Source organism: Haemaphysalis longicornis, unplaced genomic scaffold, assembly GCF_048455015.1.
Source record: "Haemaphysalis longicornis isolate Haplotype H1 unplaced genomic scaffold, Haemaphysalis longicornis Haplotype H1 scaffold_4, whole genome shotgun sequence".
Taxonomy (NCBI): Eukaryota; Metazoa; Arthropoda; class Arachnida; order Ixodida; family Ixodidae; genus Haemaphysalis; species Haemaphysalis longicornis.
The window spans coordinates 48505214-48524731 of record NW_027526361.1 but is presented as its reverse complement, the minus strand read 5'-3'; the positions used below and the strand labels follow the sequence as shown (position 1 = coordinate 48524731).

Below are 19518 nucleotides of genomic sequence, written 5' to 3'. Positions count from 1 at the left end.
ACTGCTGCCGTTATCGGTTTTCCTCGGCCGCTACAACAGAAAGATTTGCGAAGCTTTCTTGGTCTCGCATCATACTTCCGGCGTTTCATTTGCAATTTTGCAACGCTCGCTTCCCCTCTGCACAAGCTTTTACGAGCCAACGTGCCCTTCGTCTGGACGAACGAGTGCCAGGAAGCTTTTCAAGCCCTCAAAGACGCCCTTACGTCCGATCCCGTCCTGCGCCATTTTGACGAGACAGCACCCACTTTACTGCACACTGACGCCAGCGGCTGCGGCATTGGTTCTGTTCTCCTGCAGCAAGACGCTCATCATCGTGAAAGGGTGGTCGCGTACGCCAGTCGCGCCTTGAAACCAGCAGAGCAGAACTACAGTATCACCGAGCAAGAATGCCTCGCAGTTGTTTGGTCAATTCAGAAGTTTCGTTCCTACCTATACGGCCGTCATTTTACCATCGTCACAGACCACCATGCCCTCTGCTGGCTATCGACAATGAAGAATTTGTCTGGGCACCTAGGCCGTTGGGTGCTCCGTCTGCAACAGTACGACTTCACCATCATGTACAAATCCGGCAAAAAGCATCTGGATGCCGACGCACTGTCGCGGTGCCCCTTATCCTTCTCGTCGCAGCCGGCCGTGTCGCAAGTCTCCTCCGACTCCCGTCAGCCGTGTTTACCCATGGCCCCCCTCAACCACGCTTCCGTACCGGACTCTACCGAACTGCAAACGCTACAGCGCGCAGACTCTTATTGTCGCATTTTAATCGACCGCCTTGATGGATCCATCCAGCCACCCAATAGCCGCTTGTGACGTCAACTTCATCTATTTCGGATCATTAATGGAGTTCTCTGCCGCGCAAACCACCACCCTGCCGGCTATGAATGGGTTCCTGTTGTTCCTCGTCAACTCCGCCGACGCATATTCGAGGCGCTTCACGATGATGCCACTTCTGGACATCTCGGGTTTCAGAACACGTATGATCGCGTTCGCAGTCGATTTTTCTGGCCCGGCCTCTCTACCAGTGTCGCACAATACGTGGCCTCTTGTGATTCGTGCCAGCACCGCAAGCGATCGACGTCACCCCCTGCCGGTTTGCTTCAACCAGTTCCATGCCCCTACGCTCCGTTTGAAGCCGTAGGCATAGACTTGTACGGGCCCCTACCTCCAACAACCGATGGTTTCCGCTGGATTGTGACGGCTGTGGATCATTTGACCCGCTACGCTGAGACCGCTCCCCTTAAATGTGGTAGTGCTCAAGAAGTCGCTGACTTTGTATTACGCAGTATCATCTTGCGACATGGCGCACCTCGGATCCTGCTGAGTGACCGTGGCAAGACATTTCTTTCCCACGTCCTTGCGGAAGTGCTTCGGGCTGCCGACACCATCCATAACACGACTTCTAGTTACCATCCCCAGACGAACGGGCTCACCGAGCGTTTCCACCGCACTCTGTCCGACATGATCTCGATGTACGTCAGCCCGGACCACCGCAACTGGGACATCATCCTACCTTTCGTGACGTTCGCATATAATTCAGCTGTCCAGCGCACCACCGGTTACTCGCCCTTCTTTCTTGTTTACGGCCGTCCCCCCTCTTTTGCTCTGGACACCGCCTTTTTCTCAGCTTCGATCCCCGCCATTTCGCCTTTTCACGATCAGTTCACCCAACGGATCGCTCACTGTCGACGTGTGGCCAGAGACCGCACCGAATCCAGCCAGCAAGAACGGAAGGCCCGGTACGACTCATCACACCGCTCCGTTCAATTCTCTAAAGGAGACGAAGTTCTTCTTTGGACCCCTGTTCGTACTCCAGGACTCTGCGAAAAGTTTCTTCACCGCTACCTGGGCCCCTACGTTATAATCGAACAGACCTCACCAGTTAATTATCGCGTGTCTCCAGTGGACACTTCACCGGACCGTCGGCGCCGTGGAACTGAAATAGTGCACGTTTCACGGTTAAAACCGTTCACCCGTCGCCAGCTCTAACCCCGTACGGCCAGGCGGCCGCCTTCAGCAGCGGGGGGAAATGTGTGGGCATTGGGGGTGTACTGTTGTGATATTTATGCGTGGAAGCGACATGACATTGTTATATCCAGTGTGGAACACGGCGGGTCAATCCCTCTGTTCCTTCTACCCATCCAAACCCATCGCCACTGTCATCTGTGTATAACCATCATCATCCCCGGACAGTTCCGTCTTTCGGTGGCCTGTGCTCGGGAGCCTAATTAAAAGTGGTCCTTCAGCATCTCGGAGCTCTGTCTCTCAATATATATATATATATATATATATATATATATATATATATATATATATATATATATATATATATATATATATATATATATATATATATATATTCAGAAGGGAGGATTTGTATCTGCAAATTTAAGTTAGGAAGCACCCCTGAATACCTACAGGAAGCCCCTTCCTGGTAAACTGTGAACTGTCATCATTGTGGTATATAAGGCTCAATGTGGTCATCAATGTAAGGCTCAATGTCATCAATGTGGTTTATAAGGCTCAAGGGGTCTTGGACTGCGGACTCCTCCCCATTGCTTTTCGCAATAAACACGTTTACTCTCTCTCTCTCTCTCTCTCTTAGTGCGGACGGCGTGTACGTTGTTAGCAGCTTAGGTGTGCCATTTGTTGAAACACCCAGCAGTGGCTGGCAGCATTGCAGCATGGTGGCACTGGTACCCACTCTGTTTATTAAAGGCCACAGTATTTCTTGGGCTACTGAAACACCGAAATTTTGGTCTGCCTGTATGTCTTCCTGTGTGAAAAGAGAATTTATTACAATCCGCATTTCTGTGACCCGATTCAGCCACCCGGCCAAAGTGAAACCGAAGCTACGCAATAGTCTACGCAATACACCGGCTAGGTCTCTAAACAATGGCTATTTTTTAAAGTATTAAAATACCCCCGGCGCCCAACACGCCTTATGGGGGGGGGGGTGCAGTGTACTAAATGTAAATCATAATATGGAATTACAAGTTCATGAAACAGGTGTTCAGAAACTTCAAGGAATGGGTAATTAAACGTATAAAAACAGTGAACTCTTGAAAGACGCAATGCCTTTGAAGAAAATAATTGAGACATATGACTAATTATTCATCAGTCTTTTGTAAGAATGAATTTGTGAATGAATTTTTCTGGCAGAAAGCCATGGCAAATTTTATCTGGTTGCCAATGGGGAAGGAACCGTGCTACGGCTATAGGCACCTAAAAACCATGACCCAATGTCCGAAAAATCACAATAATCGTAGTTCTTCCGCATGTTTCAAACCAATACTATCGTAACAAAAATTGTTTATGAAATCGACTAAAGAAAGTATCCCTCAGTAAGGGTTTAGCTTTTGCTTTTTTTGCACCCATTAAGTTCTGCTCACGTGCAAGGTGCTGTAATTAAAGTATATAAATAGAGCGGCTTTTTAAGTAAATATTTTAGTTGAGAGTCATCACTTCCCCACTGCGTGCCTCGTTTGTATCGCAGCGCTTGTACCAATGATTAATGCCGACGAATAGTTTTACAGAGGAGCTATGCCATTCGGAAGGTCTCTAATATATTGTTACGTGGTGGCAGGACAAGGGACATGAACTATGTTTGAAGGTGACACGATAGATTTACTGATCGGGCATGATAACCCAGGCTATGATTACGTGCAACAAACTGTTTCGTTTTTGTCGAAGGTAAATGACCTTTTCGATACACATTATTGTCTACGTCTTTTGCTACTCATGTCAATATTGATACGGCATAAAGAAGCATTTGCAGGGTCTATTTGCAGCAGGGTACTATACACAGCGGGTACAAGGCGGAAGAGAGCGTCGCGTTAGACAGACAACAAACTGCTTGGCGTGACGACACCCCTCGACCCTCGGTCAGTGGTGGCGCCGTCTCGGTGCCTATTAAAGGGACGCTAATGTGTTGAGGCAATTCGGCTTCTATCAGTTGATTGCATGGCCATGAATGCACTTATACCACTTGCGCTGACAACAGTTGCTTAATAATTCACACAATACAAAAAGCAAGGAAACAGGTATTTCTGACCCGTGCACGTTCCCGCACTACAATTTGCGACATCACAAATCGTGAAAGCATGGTGAAACAATATTGGTGAAGCTTGTCTAAGCACTTTTTTTCGAAAGAAACGTGGATGTAGGTATGGATATAAGTGTAGACTAAATTTATGCTGGAACTCCAACTGAGCATATATGTCTTTCAATAAGGCACCCATTTCAGCTCCTGAACATTAATTTTTTGGCTGGTTTATTTACTGCAACTCACGGTAACACTTGCTCCTACCTTGATCTTGGTCCATTTTTTTTTTCACGTAGTCATACAAATACAGTCAGAAGACTTATTCGAGTAAACACAATGGCTATAACCTTTTTTTGTTGTCTTTGTTTGTTTATACAAGGCAACCACCGGCATGACTGTGAGATTACTGGCGCAATCGACTAGGCGCCTTGTTCTGACGTCAGCCGCCAGACCAGGTAAGGGCGCAAGTAGCTTCTTTTCTTAGGCGGCAGCAGCTCTCTCGCTGGAAATGCCTGGAATAACTTTATAGGCGATCCCTCTTCACTATGTGTGGCGTATTCTTATGCGCCCCACAACAATGAAATGAAACGACAGGCAGAACTGCCAGCCTTAATTATTTGCCTCTAAAGTAACAAAATTCAAGCGTTAACCACATGGAGCGATTTTTCCAGCGACGCGACGAGCGACGCGACTAGGATCCGCAGTCGCTGATCCAAAGTCGCTCGCCGAGGCAACCACATGACAGCGACGGCTCGAGCGACTGAGGACGGCGATTTCAATGTTGCCTCACTGCGCATAGTAACGCGCTTGGTACGCTGGTTGTTTACAAACATTTTTTATGTTCTTTTGTCATAAAAAGCATGACTAAAAAGTATTACGCCCTTCTACCTTGCTTTTTGCACTTCATTGCATCTCTAAAACTGGTTTGCGTTAGCGATAGCGCGCGCTTTTCCTTCTGCGCCTCGTCTATCGGCTTCAACAGAACGCCGTGAAGAATTCGCTTTCTTGACGTCGTTCTTGCCACACGGGTCTCATCCAGTGTGTGCGGGAGCCTTCTTGCTTCTGCTTCAGCATGTACACAAGCTTTGCCATGCAGTTTTCTTTGCCGCTGCATAGCAAACGCAGACTGCGCGGATTTTGCGCGCGCGCTTAATCTCCTTCCCGTTCTCTTCCAAAACCGGATGTTGCGTGCTTACGTAGGGGCTCTCCTATTGGCTAGTCGCTTAGGCCACTTCTGGGAGGCGAGCGACTGTTTCTGGCGACCCAGAACCGAGCGATTCGATGAGCGACTTGGTCCGCGGCGAAAAGTAGTTCGTCGCTAGTCGCGTCGCTCCCCAAGTCACTTGAAAATCGCTCCATGTGGTTAGCGCTTTAGTCGCAGAACGAAATCCAGAAGGTCTTTGAAACGTGTTTTTGTCAGCTAAAACAAGGAGTTACTCAGCCTTAAGTGTTCCTTTAAGAGAGAGCCGCAGATTGTGTGCAGTGTCGCTTACCCAGCACCGCATAAACACCTAACGAAAGAGGAGGAACGGCAGCTCCGTGCACTCCCGACGAATACCTTACCCCATCCCACTAAATGCCATATATTGCACCCCACCGTATATTCCCGCTATGCCGTTTCTGCGGAGCCCCAGGGACGCTCTTTCATATGGTAGGGGGCTGCGCGCACGCCCCACTGCATTCGCGAAATCCCTCCTTTTCTTCTCACGAGCTTTGGGAGAGAGCTCTGACCAGCTCCGACCTCAATGACCAGCGCCTGCTAGTGTTGAGGGCTGTTGAGGCGGGGAAGGCTCAAGGGGTCTTGGACTGCGGACTCCTCCCCATTGCTTTTCGCAATAAACACGTTTACTCTCTCTCTCTCTCTTAGTGCGGACGGCGTGTACGTTGTTAGCAGCTTAGGTGTGCCATTTGTTGAAACACCCAGCAGTGGCTGGCAGCATTGCAGCATGGTGGCACTGGTACTCACTCTGTTTATTAAAGGCCATAGTATTTCTTGGGCTACTGAAACGCCGAAATTTTGGTCTGCATGTATGTCTTTCTGTGTGAAAAGGGAATTTATTACAATCCGCATTTCTGTGACCCGATTCAGCCACCCGGCCAAAGTGAAACCGAAGCTACGCAATAGTCTTATATACCAACAGCCAAATCTAGCTAAGTCCGGTGTCAATATTCATACTTGTCAACATTGTTGAACAAGAACTGACCACTACGCAAATATAAGGCAGAAAATAAATATATAAGTGATATTTGCAATGTTCCTTTATTAAAATAATTATTGATGCTTTTTTTTTCCCGATAGGAGTTGGAATACTACATCAACTGCAGAAAACCGTCGCCTGCTGTTGCCCGCGTTACTATAGCTCCTGGCGGCATTGAAGAAATCAAACGGCTAGGTTCCACGTTCCGCTGGAAACGCTCGTGGAGTAGGGCCCGTGGTTCTATAAACGCTGTAGTGTGGTGCCTCGATTCACGCGCGTCTCCGCCGTATGGCAGCGCTCGCATCGAAGCAGCCCACTTGGAGCAGTGAAACGCGGTAAATTTAAATTGACTTGAGCAAACCTCTAGCGTGTTATCCAGGGAGGAACGAGACGGGAGAGGAACAGCAGGAGAAGTGAACGGAAAGAGAAAGGAGACATTTACATTGCAGGGGTGCAAGTCGACTGTCGTCTTTCGTTGAAATTTGCAACAAAAGGAGCAGATACGCGGCCATTTTTTCTGTGGTTTCTGTGAACTCCCGTATGAGTGTATCTTTTCAATAAGCTCTTGTTGCATGTTCACGGCCCTGTGTCGCCTATACTTCTTGTTCCAGCACATGTTCCTTAATTTTTTAGCTATTTTTAGTTTTCATGTCACTGTTGTGAAAATAAGAATTGATGAAATCTTGCGAATGCGTCAAACGACGTTCGTTGGACGCCGGCAATAGCAGCAGTGGCAGAATCACCGACAGCGCGTGGTGATTTTGTGCATACGATTTAAGAAGGAATAGTTAAACTCTTACATAAGTGCTTTTAGACTGCACTGAAGGTTAACGGAGCTACTGCTTCATTGTAACAAAATGGGCACAAAAATGTTTTCCAGAGTCGAAAAAAAAAGGCACTGCACACTGAAAAAAGAAAATGTCTCTTGCCTAGAAGGGCTAAGCCGTTTATGACAAATTATTACGAATTGATAATCGTTGTTGCTCACGCACAGGAAGCATGCCGCCCACACTTGCTGCAACATCACTTTGCTCTTAACCCCGGATAATATTTTCCGAAACAAAAGGAACTAGATAAGCAATTTCTTCTATAGAGAGAACAAAAAAGCCGTCATTTCCCCTCAGGTGGACAATAATGCTTCTCAAATATAAGGCAACGAGATTGGATTCGAAGCTGCCTATCGCGTCTGACGGTGATAACCGGCGTAGAAGAGAGATACCATACTTTCGTCCGACGCCACGTCAAAGATGGATCTGAGTGCGTTGCATCTACAGCGGCTGTAATGACTGCAGTATGAAAGTTTAATATGTCATCATAAAATTAAAGTAGAACACCCCGAAAAAGCGTTGGAGGCGACTGATCCCCTCACGAGAGCAACCAGGTGCGAAGAAAACCAACGGTCGTACTACCTAAGCGGTGTTGACTTTATCTTGCTGAGCCTCCAGGCCCATCGGGCCCCAGACGTCGCTTTTGCTGCCCTTGCCCGTGACGGCATCCGGCGGGCTGCGAAACAGGCTGTACGCGCGTGGCGGCTACCCGAGCACAACATGCATGGATACCTTGGCATCGCCTTTCTGCTGACGGCCGTCTTGGCTTCGGTCGACGGCATGGGTAAGCATCCACGCTCTGGTCGTTACACAGCCGCCGGAACGTGCTCTTGTCTTGCTACTCGACTTAGCTCTGTTGGAGGACCTCGAGTGGTGATAAGCCACCTGGATAAAAGTGGCCCCTTTCTTGGGAGCAGCAATACCGTTCCTTTTGCGACGCGCTATCGGCGCATTAAAAGCGAGCTAGTGGGCAGGGCAGCTTGCCACGGCTCCGTTTCTCCGAGCTAATTAAAGCGGATTACTTCCGGATGGAGTATTTTTCAGAAAAAAGGGGTAGTCGCGTCGATCTTCGGCGTCTGCCTCTAAATTGGGTGCAAGCTCATTTTCGATGGCCTCCACTGCAAGAGGGAAAGAATTGTCGGTTCTATTCCTAGCGGCTGAAGCATGTTTTGAAGCAACAAACTCAATTAACTCTGTTACGTTGTTTCGACTAGCCAGAGGGAATTTTGTGCAAAAACTAAGTTATCGCAGCAGGTATACCTCTTATTATTGTGTGGATGTAGTACTGGGAAGCTGTTGTATAACGTCCTGGTTTCAGCACGTTTAATTAAAAGCATCATTTAACCACGTGTGTTAAAGCTGGAGTCAGCAGCTGAAAGTGCCAGGAAGCGAGCATTGTATTGGCCTTGCATATTTATAGATACTTGTACTGGGGTGCTTCATGCCAGCCTGGTATTGTTTCCAGTACATAAGTTCGGGAACGTCCTAACTGCTCCCGATAATGCAGTCTTGTCCTGACTGACTGACTACGTCCTACTAGCTCTCGGGCCTGAAATGGAGCGGAAGTTTGGGCAAAGTTCCGCTTTGACGCGTAAATGGAGCGTGCACCGTCGCATCCTAACGTCATCTACACAGCATGCGGAATTTTGGGTGCCGGCTGTTTCGACAGTTTTGAACCAGTTTAAATCTGACATAAAATTTAAACTTCATTTGTAACATAATCATTAACAGGACATCAGTATAAGCGCTTTCAAACTTTAGCTATTTGGAAATTGTAAGGTTAGCAACAGATAAAGAATCCTTGATAAGGATACCGTATTTACTCGCATAATGATCGCACTTGCGTAATGATCGCACCCTCGAAGTTTGCCGTCAAAATTCGATTTTTTTTAGTTTCCCCGCGCAATGAACGCACCCTGATCTTGCCGCAGCAGTATGTCATATGTGTGCCAAGTCTAGCTGATTATGATCGTGTTTACCTTACCGCTGTTTCCTTCCCTTTCAAAGCAGACATGGCTACGTTATTGCCGCAGACTTGCTGATATTAGCGATATCGACAACCATGCGTTCAATATTGATGAGGAAGAAACTCACTAAATGCACATAATGTACTCACAAGACAAAGAAAAAAAATGTGCCCAGCTTGCTGCGTCGGCCCCCATGTCTGTTTTGATGTCCCGCACTGTGACAGCAGCAGCCACTTATTGCTTGCCCTGTTGTCACCTCGCAGCAAACTCGCTCCGGCGCATTCCGTAATTCATGAAAACGCTGCCTTTTGCGTCACTTTGCAAAGCGGCTGGCTGCGGTGTGCGGAGTTTTTATTATGTTTTTATTATTTTTATTATGTTCATGAGACCTATCGCAAAAATTCTGACCTACAGCTTGCTTGCGTTTCGTGTGCTCAAAAGTTTTTCGCGAAAAATTTACCCCGCGTAATGAACGCACCCCTACATTTGCAACACATTTATTGAAAAAAAAAAAAAAAAAAAACGTGTGATCATTACGCGAGTAAATACGGTATATGAAGCTGAGCCTATTATTTTAATTCCCTGCCATGACGCGGCCACTCCATATCACATGGCAGCCAAAGGGCAAGATGTGGTCAAGTGACTGTTCCATGAAACTTCTCGCGACAAACGCGCCTCTATATTGGTTGTACTGCTCTTAATGACTCACTCGGTCGCAGCTGAAACTTATCACGGGCGAATTCCACAGGGAGAGGAGCACGCGAACAATAGTATTCACAAATGATCTTCAAAATAACGTTTCATTTTCATATGAACACCGTATTGCGGCTTTGTATTTTGGCAATAGCACTGCAGGAAAGGCAATTTCAGGAAGGCAACTATTTCTTTTCTTATTTCATTAAGAGTATAGTGCTTTCAGTGTATTGGAACGCTCGCTAAAGCAGTATAAAATGAGCGCCCCATTCAGGAAAGTGTAATTAGAGCTCGGCGTCGGGAGATTTTTTTCAACAGGGGCCCAGCCCGGGCCACTTTTACGTAGGTCTGCATGCCTGAATCCTAGCAAGAGTTTTATTCCCCAGCCCAAGCCCGGCCCAAGCCTGAAAGGGATGTTAGTGCCCGCTTCACTGCATGCCGAGCGAAATTACGCCTTCCGGGAACTCAACCATTTGTTCTATATTCGAAGCGACGGAGTTGAGAATAGCATGCCTAAATGTTCTCTGTACATTCCTTTGTTTTCCGATTCTTGTTATGTTAAGTGCTCGGTGCGGAACTAATTACCTCAAATTTAGGTTTCGTGATTACCAGGGAGAACTGCGGGACCTGCGGACAACCCACCTGAAAAACTGTTTTTTTCGCTGAACTTGACCGTTTGCAGCATGTTGTAAATATAGTACGTATTTACTTTTGTGTCGTGATCCTGTAATTGCCTTATTGCCGTAATTCTTGAAGATTTAATGGGAGCCCGAAACGTTAAAGGAAGACTCAAGTTTGACGAGGGTTTTCTTCCCGGGGAAAAAATGGCTACGCTAGTTTTCTCAACACGATCACCGAGATGGAAAAGAGAGTGGCGCATTCTTCCGGAAATCACCGTTATGGGATGGAATGAAACCGAAGGACGGTGAGACGAGCTGCCTTTCCAGGGAAATTGGAATCGAGCTAAAAAGCGCGGACTCACATTTTATCACCCTTTTTAGAAGAGCACTGGCAATTTGCGTTTTCCGGCTTGTTTAATCTTGGGAGACCGTGGCGGTCGATGAATTATAATGCACTAATTAAGCCTAGCCAACGGTTTGCCGATGATGGTTGTGGTCAGTTTTCGATTCGACCGCTTAGAGATGGATTAGATACGGGGTTAGATACGGCCGCTTAGATACGGGACTACTAGAGAGGAGTAAGACCATAGAGGCGCTGAAACATTTAAAGATAATTATATTTTAATACCACGTAGTTTGCACGTCCGAAACACTGCCAATCAGCTTATAATCAGTCTCAATCACGGCTCAAACGCAAGAGCCTCTCCCGTAAAGATCTCTGCTCTTTACGGGAGAGTATTTACAACTTTAGCATTTTCCCATGCGCTGGTGGCACGAGCTGCTCCTGGATACATTGATTGTAACCATGGACCATGATTGTAATCATGGACCATTGTATCACTGCCGCTCTTCAGTTGCAACGCAAGCTTTGTAAGTAATGATGTGTTTGATTGCAAGAAAGCGTGAGTGATGTAGCTATGCGAACGGAAAGTGACCGTGGACATAGCAATGCGCGCTGGGATGTTTGCAGGGAGGGGCAGGATGCCGTCCTCGTTCCAAGCCATGGGTCAGTCCTATACGCTGAGCGAGTGCTCCCCGGAGAAGCGTGCCAGCGAACCCACCGTGGCGACGGCCTTCAGGGAAAGCTACCGGGAGGACCCCGGGACAAAGGAACAGCGAGCTGCCCTCGTTGTCGACCTGGGAACCATCCAAACCATGCGTTTCCTACAGGACAGCGCCCTCAACGAGACCGTCCAGATAACCGGGAAACGTGAGCTCACTCTCGCTTTCGTATTAAATTTTGTGAACGCACGTGCGTAAAATTCGTCGCGGGACCACTTTCCGGGACCTGTCGTTTTAGATTGATTGATTTGATTGATTGTAGGGTTGAATTCGCCGACGCTACACAGGCGATGAGGCGCGCCGTTGTGGAGGGCTCCGGATTCATTTTGACCACCTGGGGATCTTAAATGTGCCCCGAAATCTCGAACACACGGACGTTTTCGCTTTTCGCTTTCATCAAAAAGGTGTCCGCCGCGGCCGGGAATCGAACCCGGTCCTTGTGGTCTGCAGCACAACGCCATAGCCACTGTCTGTTCTTTTCAGGGCCTTTATGACGGTATGTTGATTGTTAAGATTATTTAGAACCACATATGTCTCATGATGCCACCCGCTGCGGTGGCTCAGTGGTTAAGGCGTTGTGCTGCTGAGCACGAGGACGCGGGCTCGATTCCCGGCCGCGGCGGCCGCTTTTCTGATGGAGGCGAAAAGCAAAAACGCCCGTGTGTACGAGATTTCGGCGCACGTTAAAGATGCCCAGGTGGTCAAAATTAATCCGGCGCCCTCCACTACGGCGAGCCTAATCGTCTGCGTTGCGTCGGCGCGTTAAACCCTACAGAGAGAGAGAGAGCTCTTTATTAGATGAAAGCAGTGAGGTTTGCTGGCATGTTCTCGCCTGCATGCTACTCTGCGGGGATGGGGAGAAGGGAGTAAAGGCCCTAAAAGAAATAGGGCAGAAGAAAGAGGGGAAAAGAAGAGATTAAAAGAAAAAGTGAACACGAAGTTTTGCGTGGTGACTTAAAAGTCCACACGATCTCACACGTAAAGTTCTAAATTGTCTCTGGGAGGCCGATTCCGTGTAAATAGTCAAATAAAGCAACCAACACTTTTCTCTGCGAATCAATCAATGTCTCATGATACCACCAGCCACCCAGGGAAAAGCGCGCTAGTATTAAAGCCGAGTCTTAGTGTACCACTGATGACGTTTGTAACGTGAAAAGTCCTGCAGGAAGACCAACTTTCTCTGGCGATGATGATGAATGATCGTGAGTGAAGTTAAAAAAAAAACGCTTCATTGGCCGAAATCAAACCTAATTCCACCGCGTTGTGAAGCCGGCGTCTATACGATTGCTCCCTTTCTATTTTTTTCTTTATTGCGATTTCTCCATTTCTATATGGTCGAAACTCAGTAGAAACTCACAACACAACTGAAGAATCCGTCAAGAAAAAGGTTCGGGTTCAACCACCGTCGTCGTTATACGGAGGGGGGCATGATTTATTGCTGACGGTGTATTATGCGAAACTTGTCTTGTTGAAAAAGAAGACCCTTGCCTCCTTCGTGCTTATCAACATCACGTAATTTTCCATTACAGACACCATCGGGAGGGGTGAGAAGGGGACGAGCCGCCGATACGCACCTCGAATGTGTCTCTAATGGTATAAAATATGATGATAAGGATGATGACCTGGACGAAGGAGGCAAGACGTCTTTGACAGCACGCATATTGAATATTCTGTTAGGCTACATTTAATACCAAACAGCTGAAACCATGGCTTTATCTCTGCAGGCAAGGGCTTGTTAAGTGAATAAGCGAAAGTCAATCCTCAAGAACGCAAGAGTGGGAATACAAACTGAAGTAGGGTGTCAATATGGGATAGTTGGTACATCGTACAGTTCGTTGAAGCCACAGATTACTGCGCTCGCAAAACAACGACATGCATGGCAGATTGCTGTTCCTGTTGTTCCTGTCTGATTTTCGTTACCCGGTGCTTAAAACCCTAAGAATAAATTAAGCGACTCGGTGTTTATGCTCAATGAATAGCGTGGGCTTGACATTTAGACAAAATAGTTTGTAATTTTGATTTGCGACGGGTATATTCTTTTGACATCAGCATAAAATTCATTTCCTTCATTCGTATGCTTTTCCTTCTGTTGAAGGCAGAATCTGCAAACTCCGTTATTCGGTGTGCAGCCTCCGCAACCATAATATGATGAGTCTAAAGTCGCTTTAATGATTATCTTGACGTCACCAGAACGAAACATCATAATGTCTTCTGTTTAATGATTAGTACGTGCAAGCATAGGGCATAAAAACGTGCTCGTTGAACTTACGGCAATGATAAGGTTTAAGCGTCAACATGTTTGTATTCTCTCGAGCTCAAGTTGAAGGCAGTTAGGCAAGTTCTTTGTGGCGTCAACGCTAGAAGCTTACAATTCTAATCGGTTCTACAAGCCTGTGTACATGCCTTATGCTTGCACATGAACCAAAGGTGGAAGACAGGCTACAAGCTGAGGGACTGAGGTGTCAAGCTTCGACGTGATTATTCATTTTTTATCTACACGTGAAACCCAAGCTATTACGCGTGAGCAAACCACGAACCACTTAATTTAGGACTAGAGTTTATTTTGGTGTGCCACTACTCCCCAGTAAAAATATATATTGGACTCCCAGCACTTGTTTTTGGGCACCACCTTGCAGGCTGCTCCCGAGTGGATATGGATGCTCTGGCCATCGAGGTCATTCATCTGCTGAGGAACCAGAACGACTCCCAGATGTTCCCCATCCGGCAGATGCTGACCATGCCTGAGCCCAACGAGCGACCCACCAAGGGAACGTGCAGGGGGCAGCCCTGCGTCACGTGGACAGTTCGGCAGGCCCCCGTGAAGAGAACGGGTGCAGACGGCACGGTGGTGGAGACCTCGGATGTCTACACCATCGCGTGGACGGGTGAGGGCGACAATGGGAAGTAGGAACACGTAAACGTCGCATAATATTGGGAACGGACTTCGCACTCAAAGGGACCATAATGAAAAAACACAAGTTTGGTTCATTCGAAAGATTGCTTCGTTAGAGTAGTACTGACACCACTTTTAACGCAAACTGAGCTCAGTTAAGCTATCTAATTCGGAAGAAAAGGAAGGCTCATTTTCCGCAATAGAACCTATGACGTAATATGTACAGCTGTGCGATTGGCTGAGGTTGGAAAAGAAAACGCAATTAGGCAGGGCTTATAAGCGTGCAGAAAAAGTTATTTTTGCTTACTTGTAATTCATATTCATTTTATAGCAGTACGAATGTTGGGGTAAACAATGGGAGTTGCGAAAATACACGTAAACACAGCAGTAGCGATGCGTACTGATGTTGGTACTGCGCGCACTATTCTCGTTATAGCTGCACAGCACACTAGCGCTTTGGGGTTGTCTCTCGCGACACTGGCCGATTGGCGCAAGTGACATTGTCCCACTTGAACCTGTTTGTCGAGCATACCCGATCGGCCACCAGGGGTCCTACACCGAGCGGACGTTCCAGGCATGGGGTCCGCAGTTCTTACACAAAAGTGCCGTAAATTCGCATCGTACTCTAAAACGGGTACCACCGCCATCGAGAACTAGTTTCTGTGCACCGTAAGACACCTTTCACTTCTCTGTGAGTGCTATTTCCGCCAATCTACGGCAGTTGTTTACCACGGTGTGAGCTAGGCCTCGTCCAGCGGGGTAGGCCTAGCAACGAGCACGACCAATGCCGAGCTCGACTGTCGACCAAGTAGACCGCTGCGCGGTGCTCCCGAGCACTGACGCAAGTCAAACTGAAGACAACGCAATGCTACAAGACCCAAGTGAAGGCAACTATGATGAAGTTGCGGGCTCAAACTCCAACGCAGAATGGATTGATGTCGTCTCACGAGCTCAGCGGCGACGAAAGCGGAAAACCACGTCAGCGGTAGGCCTAACGGCGCCGTCGACTACTTCAAATCTTTCAACTAGACCCGAGACTGCTCCCAGGCCAGCTCCCCTTCCCAGGGACGATTACAAACTCGTGCTACGACCACAGGGTGGCCTCAAAATAGCGTAACTGGACTTAGCCGAGGTGTCGATCGCCTTGCTGAACACAATCCATTCCACGTGGCGCCAAACCAACATGCGCGTTCGCTACGACAAGGTGCAGAATATCGCTACGGTCAGCACCCTATCGGCGGGCGCTGCAAAAGCCTTGAGCCAGGTCAGGCAGATCTCAATTAGTAACGTGACCTATCCAGTACAACTCTACGGACTCGCGCCAGATGACTCCGTCAAGACATTATAAGAGGAGCGCCCATCTGCTTCTCGGAGCGCGAATTGCTGGAAAATATGTACGTACCCAAACACGAGATCTACGCATGTAGAAGACTGGGAAATTAAAATATTGTTGTAATCACGTTTGCGGGATACAAAGTCCCTTATTACGTTACCCTCTTCGGATCGGAGTATTGTGCTCCTTGTACAAAAAGACAGTGCCTGTGTGTGACAAGTGCCATGAACTCGGACATAGGGAGACCGCATGCCCTCAGCCAAATACACATGTGTGCCATCAATGTGGCGCCAAGGAACCGCAACCCCAATACGACTGCAAGGCCCTTTGCTCGCTATGCGATGGGGCCCACCTCACGGCTACCAAGGGCTGTCCGAAACGTTTTCTGGAGCCTTTTGTCCTCCGTCAAGGGAAGTTGGTGCGGATGAGGGCGGAAGAACGAGCGGCGCGAGCGGACCAGCTAGCTTCGCAAGCGGATTCAGTGAGCCTCGCGAGCGGACCAGGAGCCACAGCGAGGCCGGCCCAGAGACCAAACCAGAACAGCGTCCGCGAGATCAAGCACCAGATCCAGATCCGGGTCCCGAAACCAGGCACCGAGGACCGGAAATGAGGAGAAACAGGTGAGCTGGGCTGGTGTAGTGTCTCTCACTGCTCGAAGAGATCCCACACCCACGACACCAAAACACGCAGATCCACATTCGTGTGAGGAATGTTCAACCCTTAGATCACAGTTGGCGCCACAACAGTCCATTATTGCGTCATTAGAAAGCCGCCTAGCAGAACTAGAGAAATCCCGAGAGGACTCGGTCACAGACAAACGTAAACGACCATCACGTAATGCCGCAGAAAATGATGTGGTCATGGACACAACCACCTCTCCCACTCCAGTGACATGCACAAATCCCACGTCGCTAGCTGAAGAAAAAACAATGAGGCAAAACAAAACAGCGCCACAGGACACCACTAAAACCTTCTCGCCATCTGTTCAATCGCAAGGACACCGAGCCTCTTTCGAAGACGTGCTCAAAGCGTTCTCAGACAAGCAAAGCAGCCAACTTGATGAGCTAGGCAGGGCACTCAAGGCCCAGATTAAAACTCAGTATGACCAAATTAACCAGCTTCTGCAGGAGCTAACCACCAAGGTAGCGGAGAATGGCTTCCGAAATGACCAAGTAGTAGCTCGGGTCGACCAACTCGGAACTCGCATCGACGGGATAGAAGAGAGACTGGAGATGGTAGGAAACACTACTCTCCGCAGAAGGCAGGCTCCATACTCCCGCCCACCGACGTCTGAAAGCAAGGATTTCGTCTCCTTCCCTGATGACTACACAACCAAATAGGCAAGACATCACTGCGCTGTTGCAATTGAATTGCCGCGGAATTAAAGAGAAATCAGCAGTGCTGCAACAGTACCTCACGACACTCACGCCAACGCCTGAAATAATTGCAATTCAAGAAACGAACAGTCCAACCAAGCTTACAGGATACATTACCTACACAGATCCCTCTGGACGATCTACGGCAACCTTGGTTAAGAGCAACATAGCAGCAATTCAGCACCTCACTCCGCAAAGAGATTGTGAGCACACATTGGTAGAGCTCGTTCCACGCACATAAAACTGCAAAAAAACTCCGCCATCTCCACGAAGTGAATGATGATGAGAGGGGCGAAGCTCCAATGCTTATCGGTAAAAGCGTGAAACATTCGCCCGCACATCATTTGAAGACTCTACACGTTGTTGTAGGGGTGTTTTTATGTACACTTATATACATGGTGTTTATTATTTACATATCGATGCAATTATATACACTTATATACACACAAGATGTAATAATTTACATATCGAAGAAAGTATATACAAGGATTACATTACTGATTACAAAGCTGTGGGAAGCGCTTTCCTTTGAAGATTATAATTTTGTGGTCGGTGAAGTACGTGGGGAGAGGATCTTGGATGAGAAGTTAGGGTTAGTTGCAAGAACCTAGCAACAGGGAGTTTAGAGCCTTCCATTGGCATACTTAGCGGTTGCCGCGTCTTTTATGTGGTTTCAGGCCACTGGCGTGGTTGCGTCCTGAAAAGTATTGCTTGCCGTCTCCTTGGCCGTCGCCATCTGCAGAGCGTCTTGTGTCGTGTACCCCCGTTACGTGTCTCGAGCTCGTAGGCGACGAACGACAACCTCTTCTTCTTCCTCTTCTCCTTGTTGGGTAGCAATGAACGCGTTGAACATTGTGACCTCTTCGGCCAATCTTTGGTTGGCCAATCCCTAGGGGGTCCTGCCACAATCATCATTAATGTGCCGTGCCGTATACAGCAGCAACGAGGGACGGGACAGGGCCCGAGCAAGAGGAGCTTCGCCCCTAAAACAGCTTCTTCATCCCTAACATTTACTGCCGGCCCTCCAAAAAGCGACCAGGCATAGAAGAAACTGTACGAGAAGCCCTCCAACACGCCGGCTACGCCCCTCTTCTCATAATGGGAGACCTTAATGCGGCTCACCAACTTTGGGGCTACACGTATAACAACAGAAGAGGTAAAGATCTGCTCAACGTCATAGAACTACACAATCTCACTCTCCTAAATGACCCGCAGACCCCAACGCGCACAGGAAATAGCGTCACTAGGGACACATACCCAGACTTGTCCCTTCTCCGAGGCTCGCTCGACATCACGTGGGCTAGTACAATGGAGAATTTGGGATCCGATCACGACATTATAAACATCCTAATCAAAGGTGTGAACTGCAGATCACACATAGGTACGGTCAAATTTACTGACTGAGAAAATTTACTGAGAAAAGGAAGGAAAGATCACGACCCCTCGCAAGAGCAATCGTACGACCAGTGGGTGGAAAGTGTCATAAGAGATTCAAAAGCCAACACCAAAACGATTGCTATGACATACCAAGTGCCGCACGTTGATTCCAAACTCTTGCACATCTGGGAAGCCAGGCACAGCCTCACAATACGTTGGAAAAGGCAGAGGCATAACCACCGACTCAAGAAGCGCATAGCGCAACTAGGTAAACAGGCGGCTGAGTACGCTGCCCACCTGTGCAAGGAAAATTGGCTTACGTTCTGTGACGGCCTTCAGGGTACGCTCTCTACTCGCAAAACGTGGCACCTTCTAAGACATCTCATCGACCCCCGAAAGAACAAGGGAGAACCCAGTAAAAGCTTGGCACGCGCCATGCACTTGTACCCAGGAAGGACCAATGACCTCATCAAAGATCTGAGGAACAAATACCTACGTCCTGGAAAGGGAGACCCTCCTCCTTTCTATGAAGGCACACCTAACCTCGAGTTGGACAAAGACATCGAAATGTACGAGGTCCGAGCAGCCATTGCTGCCAGCCAACGCTCTAGTTCACCCGGACAAGGCCACCGACAAGATATTGGCTAACCTGAACGACAAGGCTCCAGAAGATCTCACGGATTATTTGAACGTTTTTTGGCGCACAGGCAAACCTCCCATCTCGTGGAAAACAGCGGAGGTGCGATTTATTCCAAAACCAGGAAAATCACACCACATAGATAATCTCCAGCCGATATCGTTGACCTCCTGCGTGGGAAAAATAATGGAGAGAATACTTCTTCTGCGGTCCAGCAACACCTTGATGGCACACAGCAAATGCCTGACTACATGTTCAGTTTCAGAAGGCACCTGGGAACCCAGAACATCCTCGTTCAAATCAAGGAGGACATACTCGCCCCTGCCACCAGACACTCACCCCGGGCCATACTGGCCCTCGACCTGGAAGGGGCGTTTGATAACGTGTCACACAAGGCCATCCTCCATAAACTGGCAAAAAACAGGCTGCGGGGAAAGGATGTACAATTATATTGCCGACTTCCTGTCGTACCGCCAAGCCATCATAAAGATAGGGG

At 48.1% G+C, this 19518-nt stretch overlaps 1 protein-coding gene across 1 annotated transcript in view; it reads left to right on the top strand.

Moving 5' to 3' along the window:
- The first annotated feature begins 7458 nt into the window (after window positions 1-7458).
- Window positions 7459-19518, top strand: part of LOC144178655 (uncharacterized) — a 36745-nt gene continuing 24685 nt past the window's right edge. Inside the window, exons 1-3 of the mRNA XM_077706661.1 lie at window positions 7459-7848; window positions 11315-11554; window positions 14043-14291. Coding sequence (XP_077562787.1) covers window positions 7785-7848; window positions 11315-11554; window positions 14043-14291 — 553 coding nt within the window. The 5' untranslated portion in view covers window positions 7459-7784. The remainder of the gene's footprint in view (window positions 7849-11314; window positions 11555-14042; window positions 14292-19518) is intronic.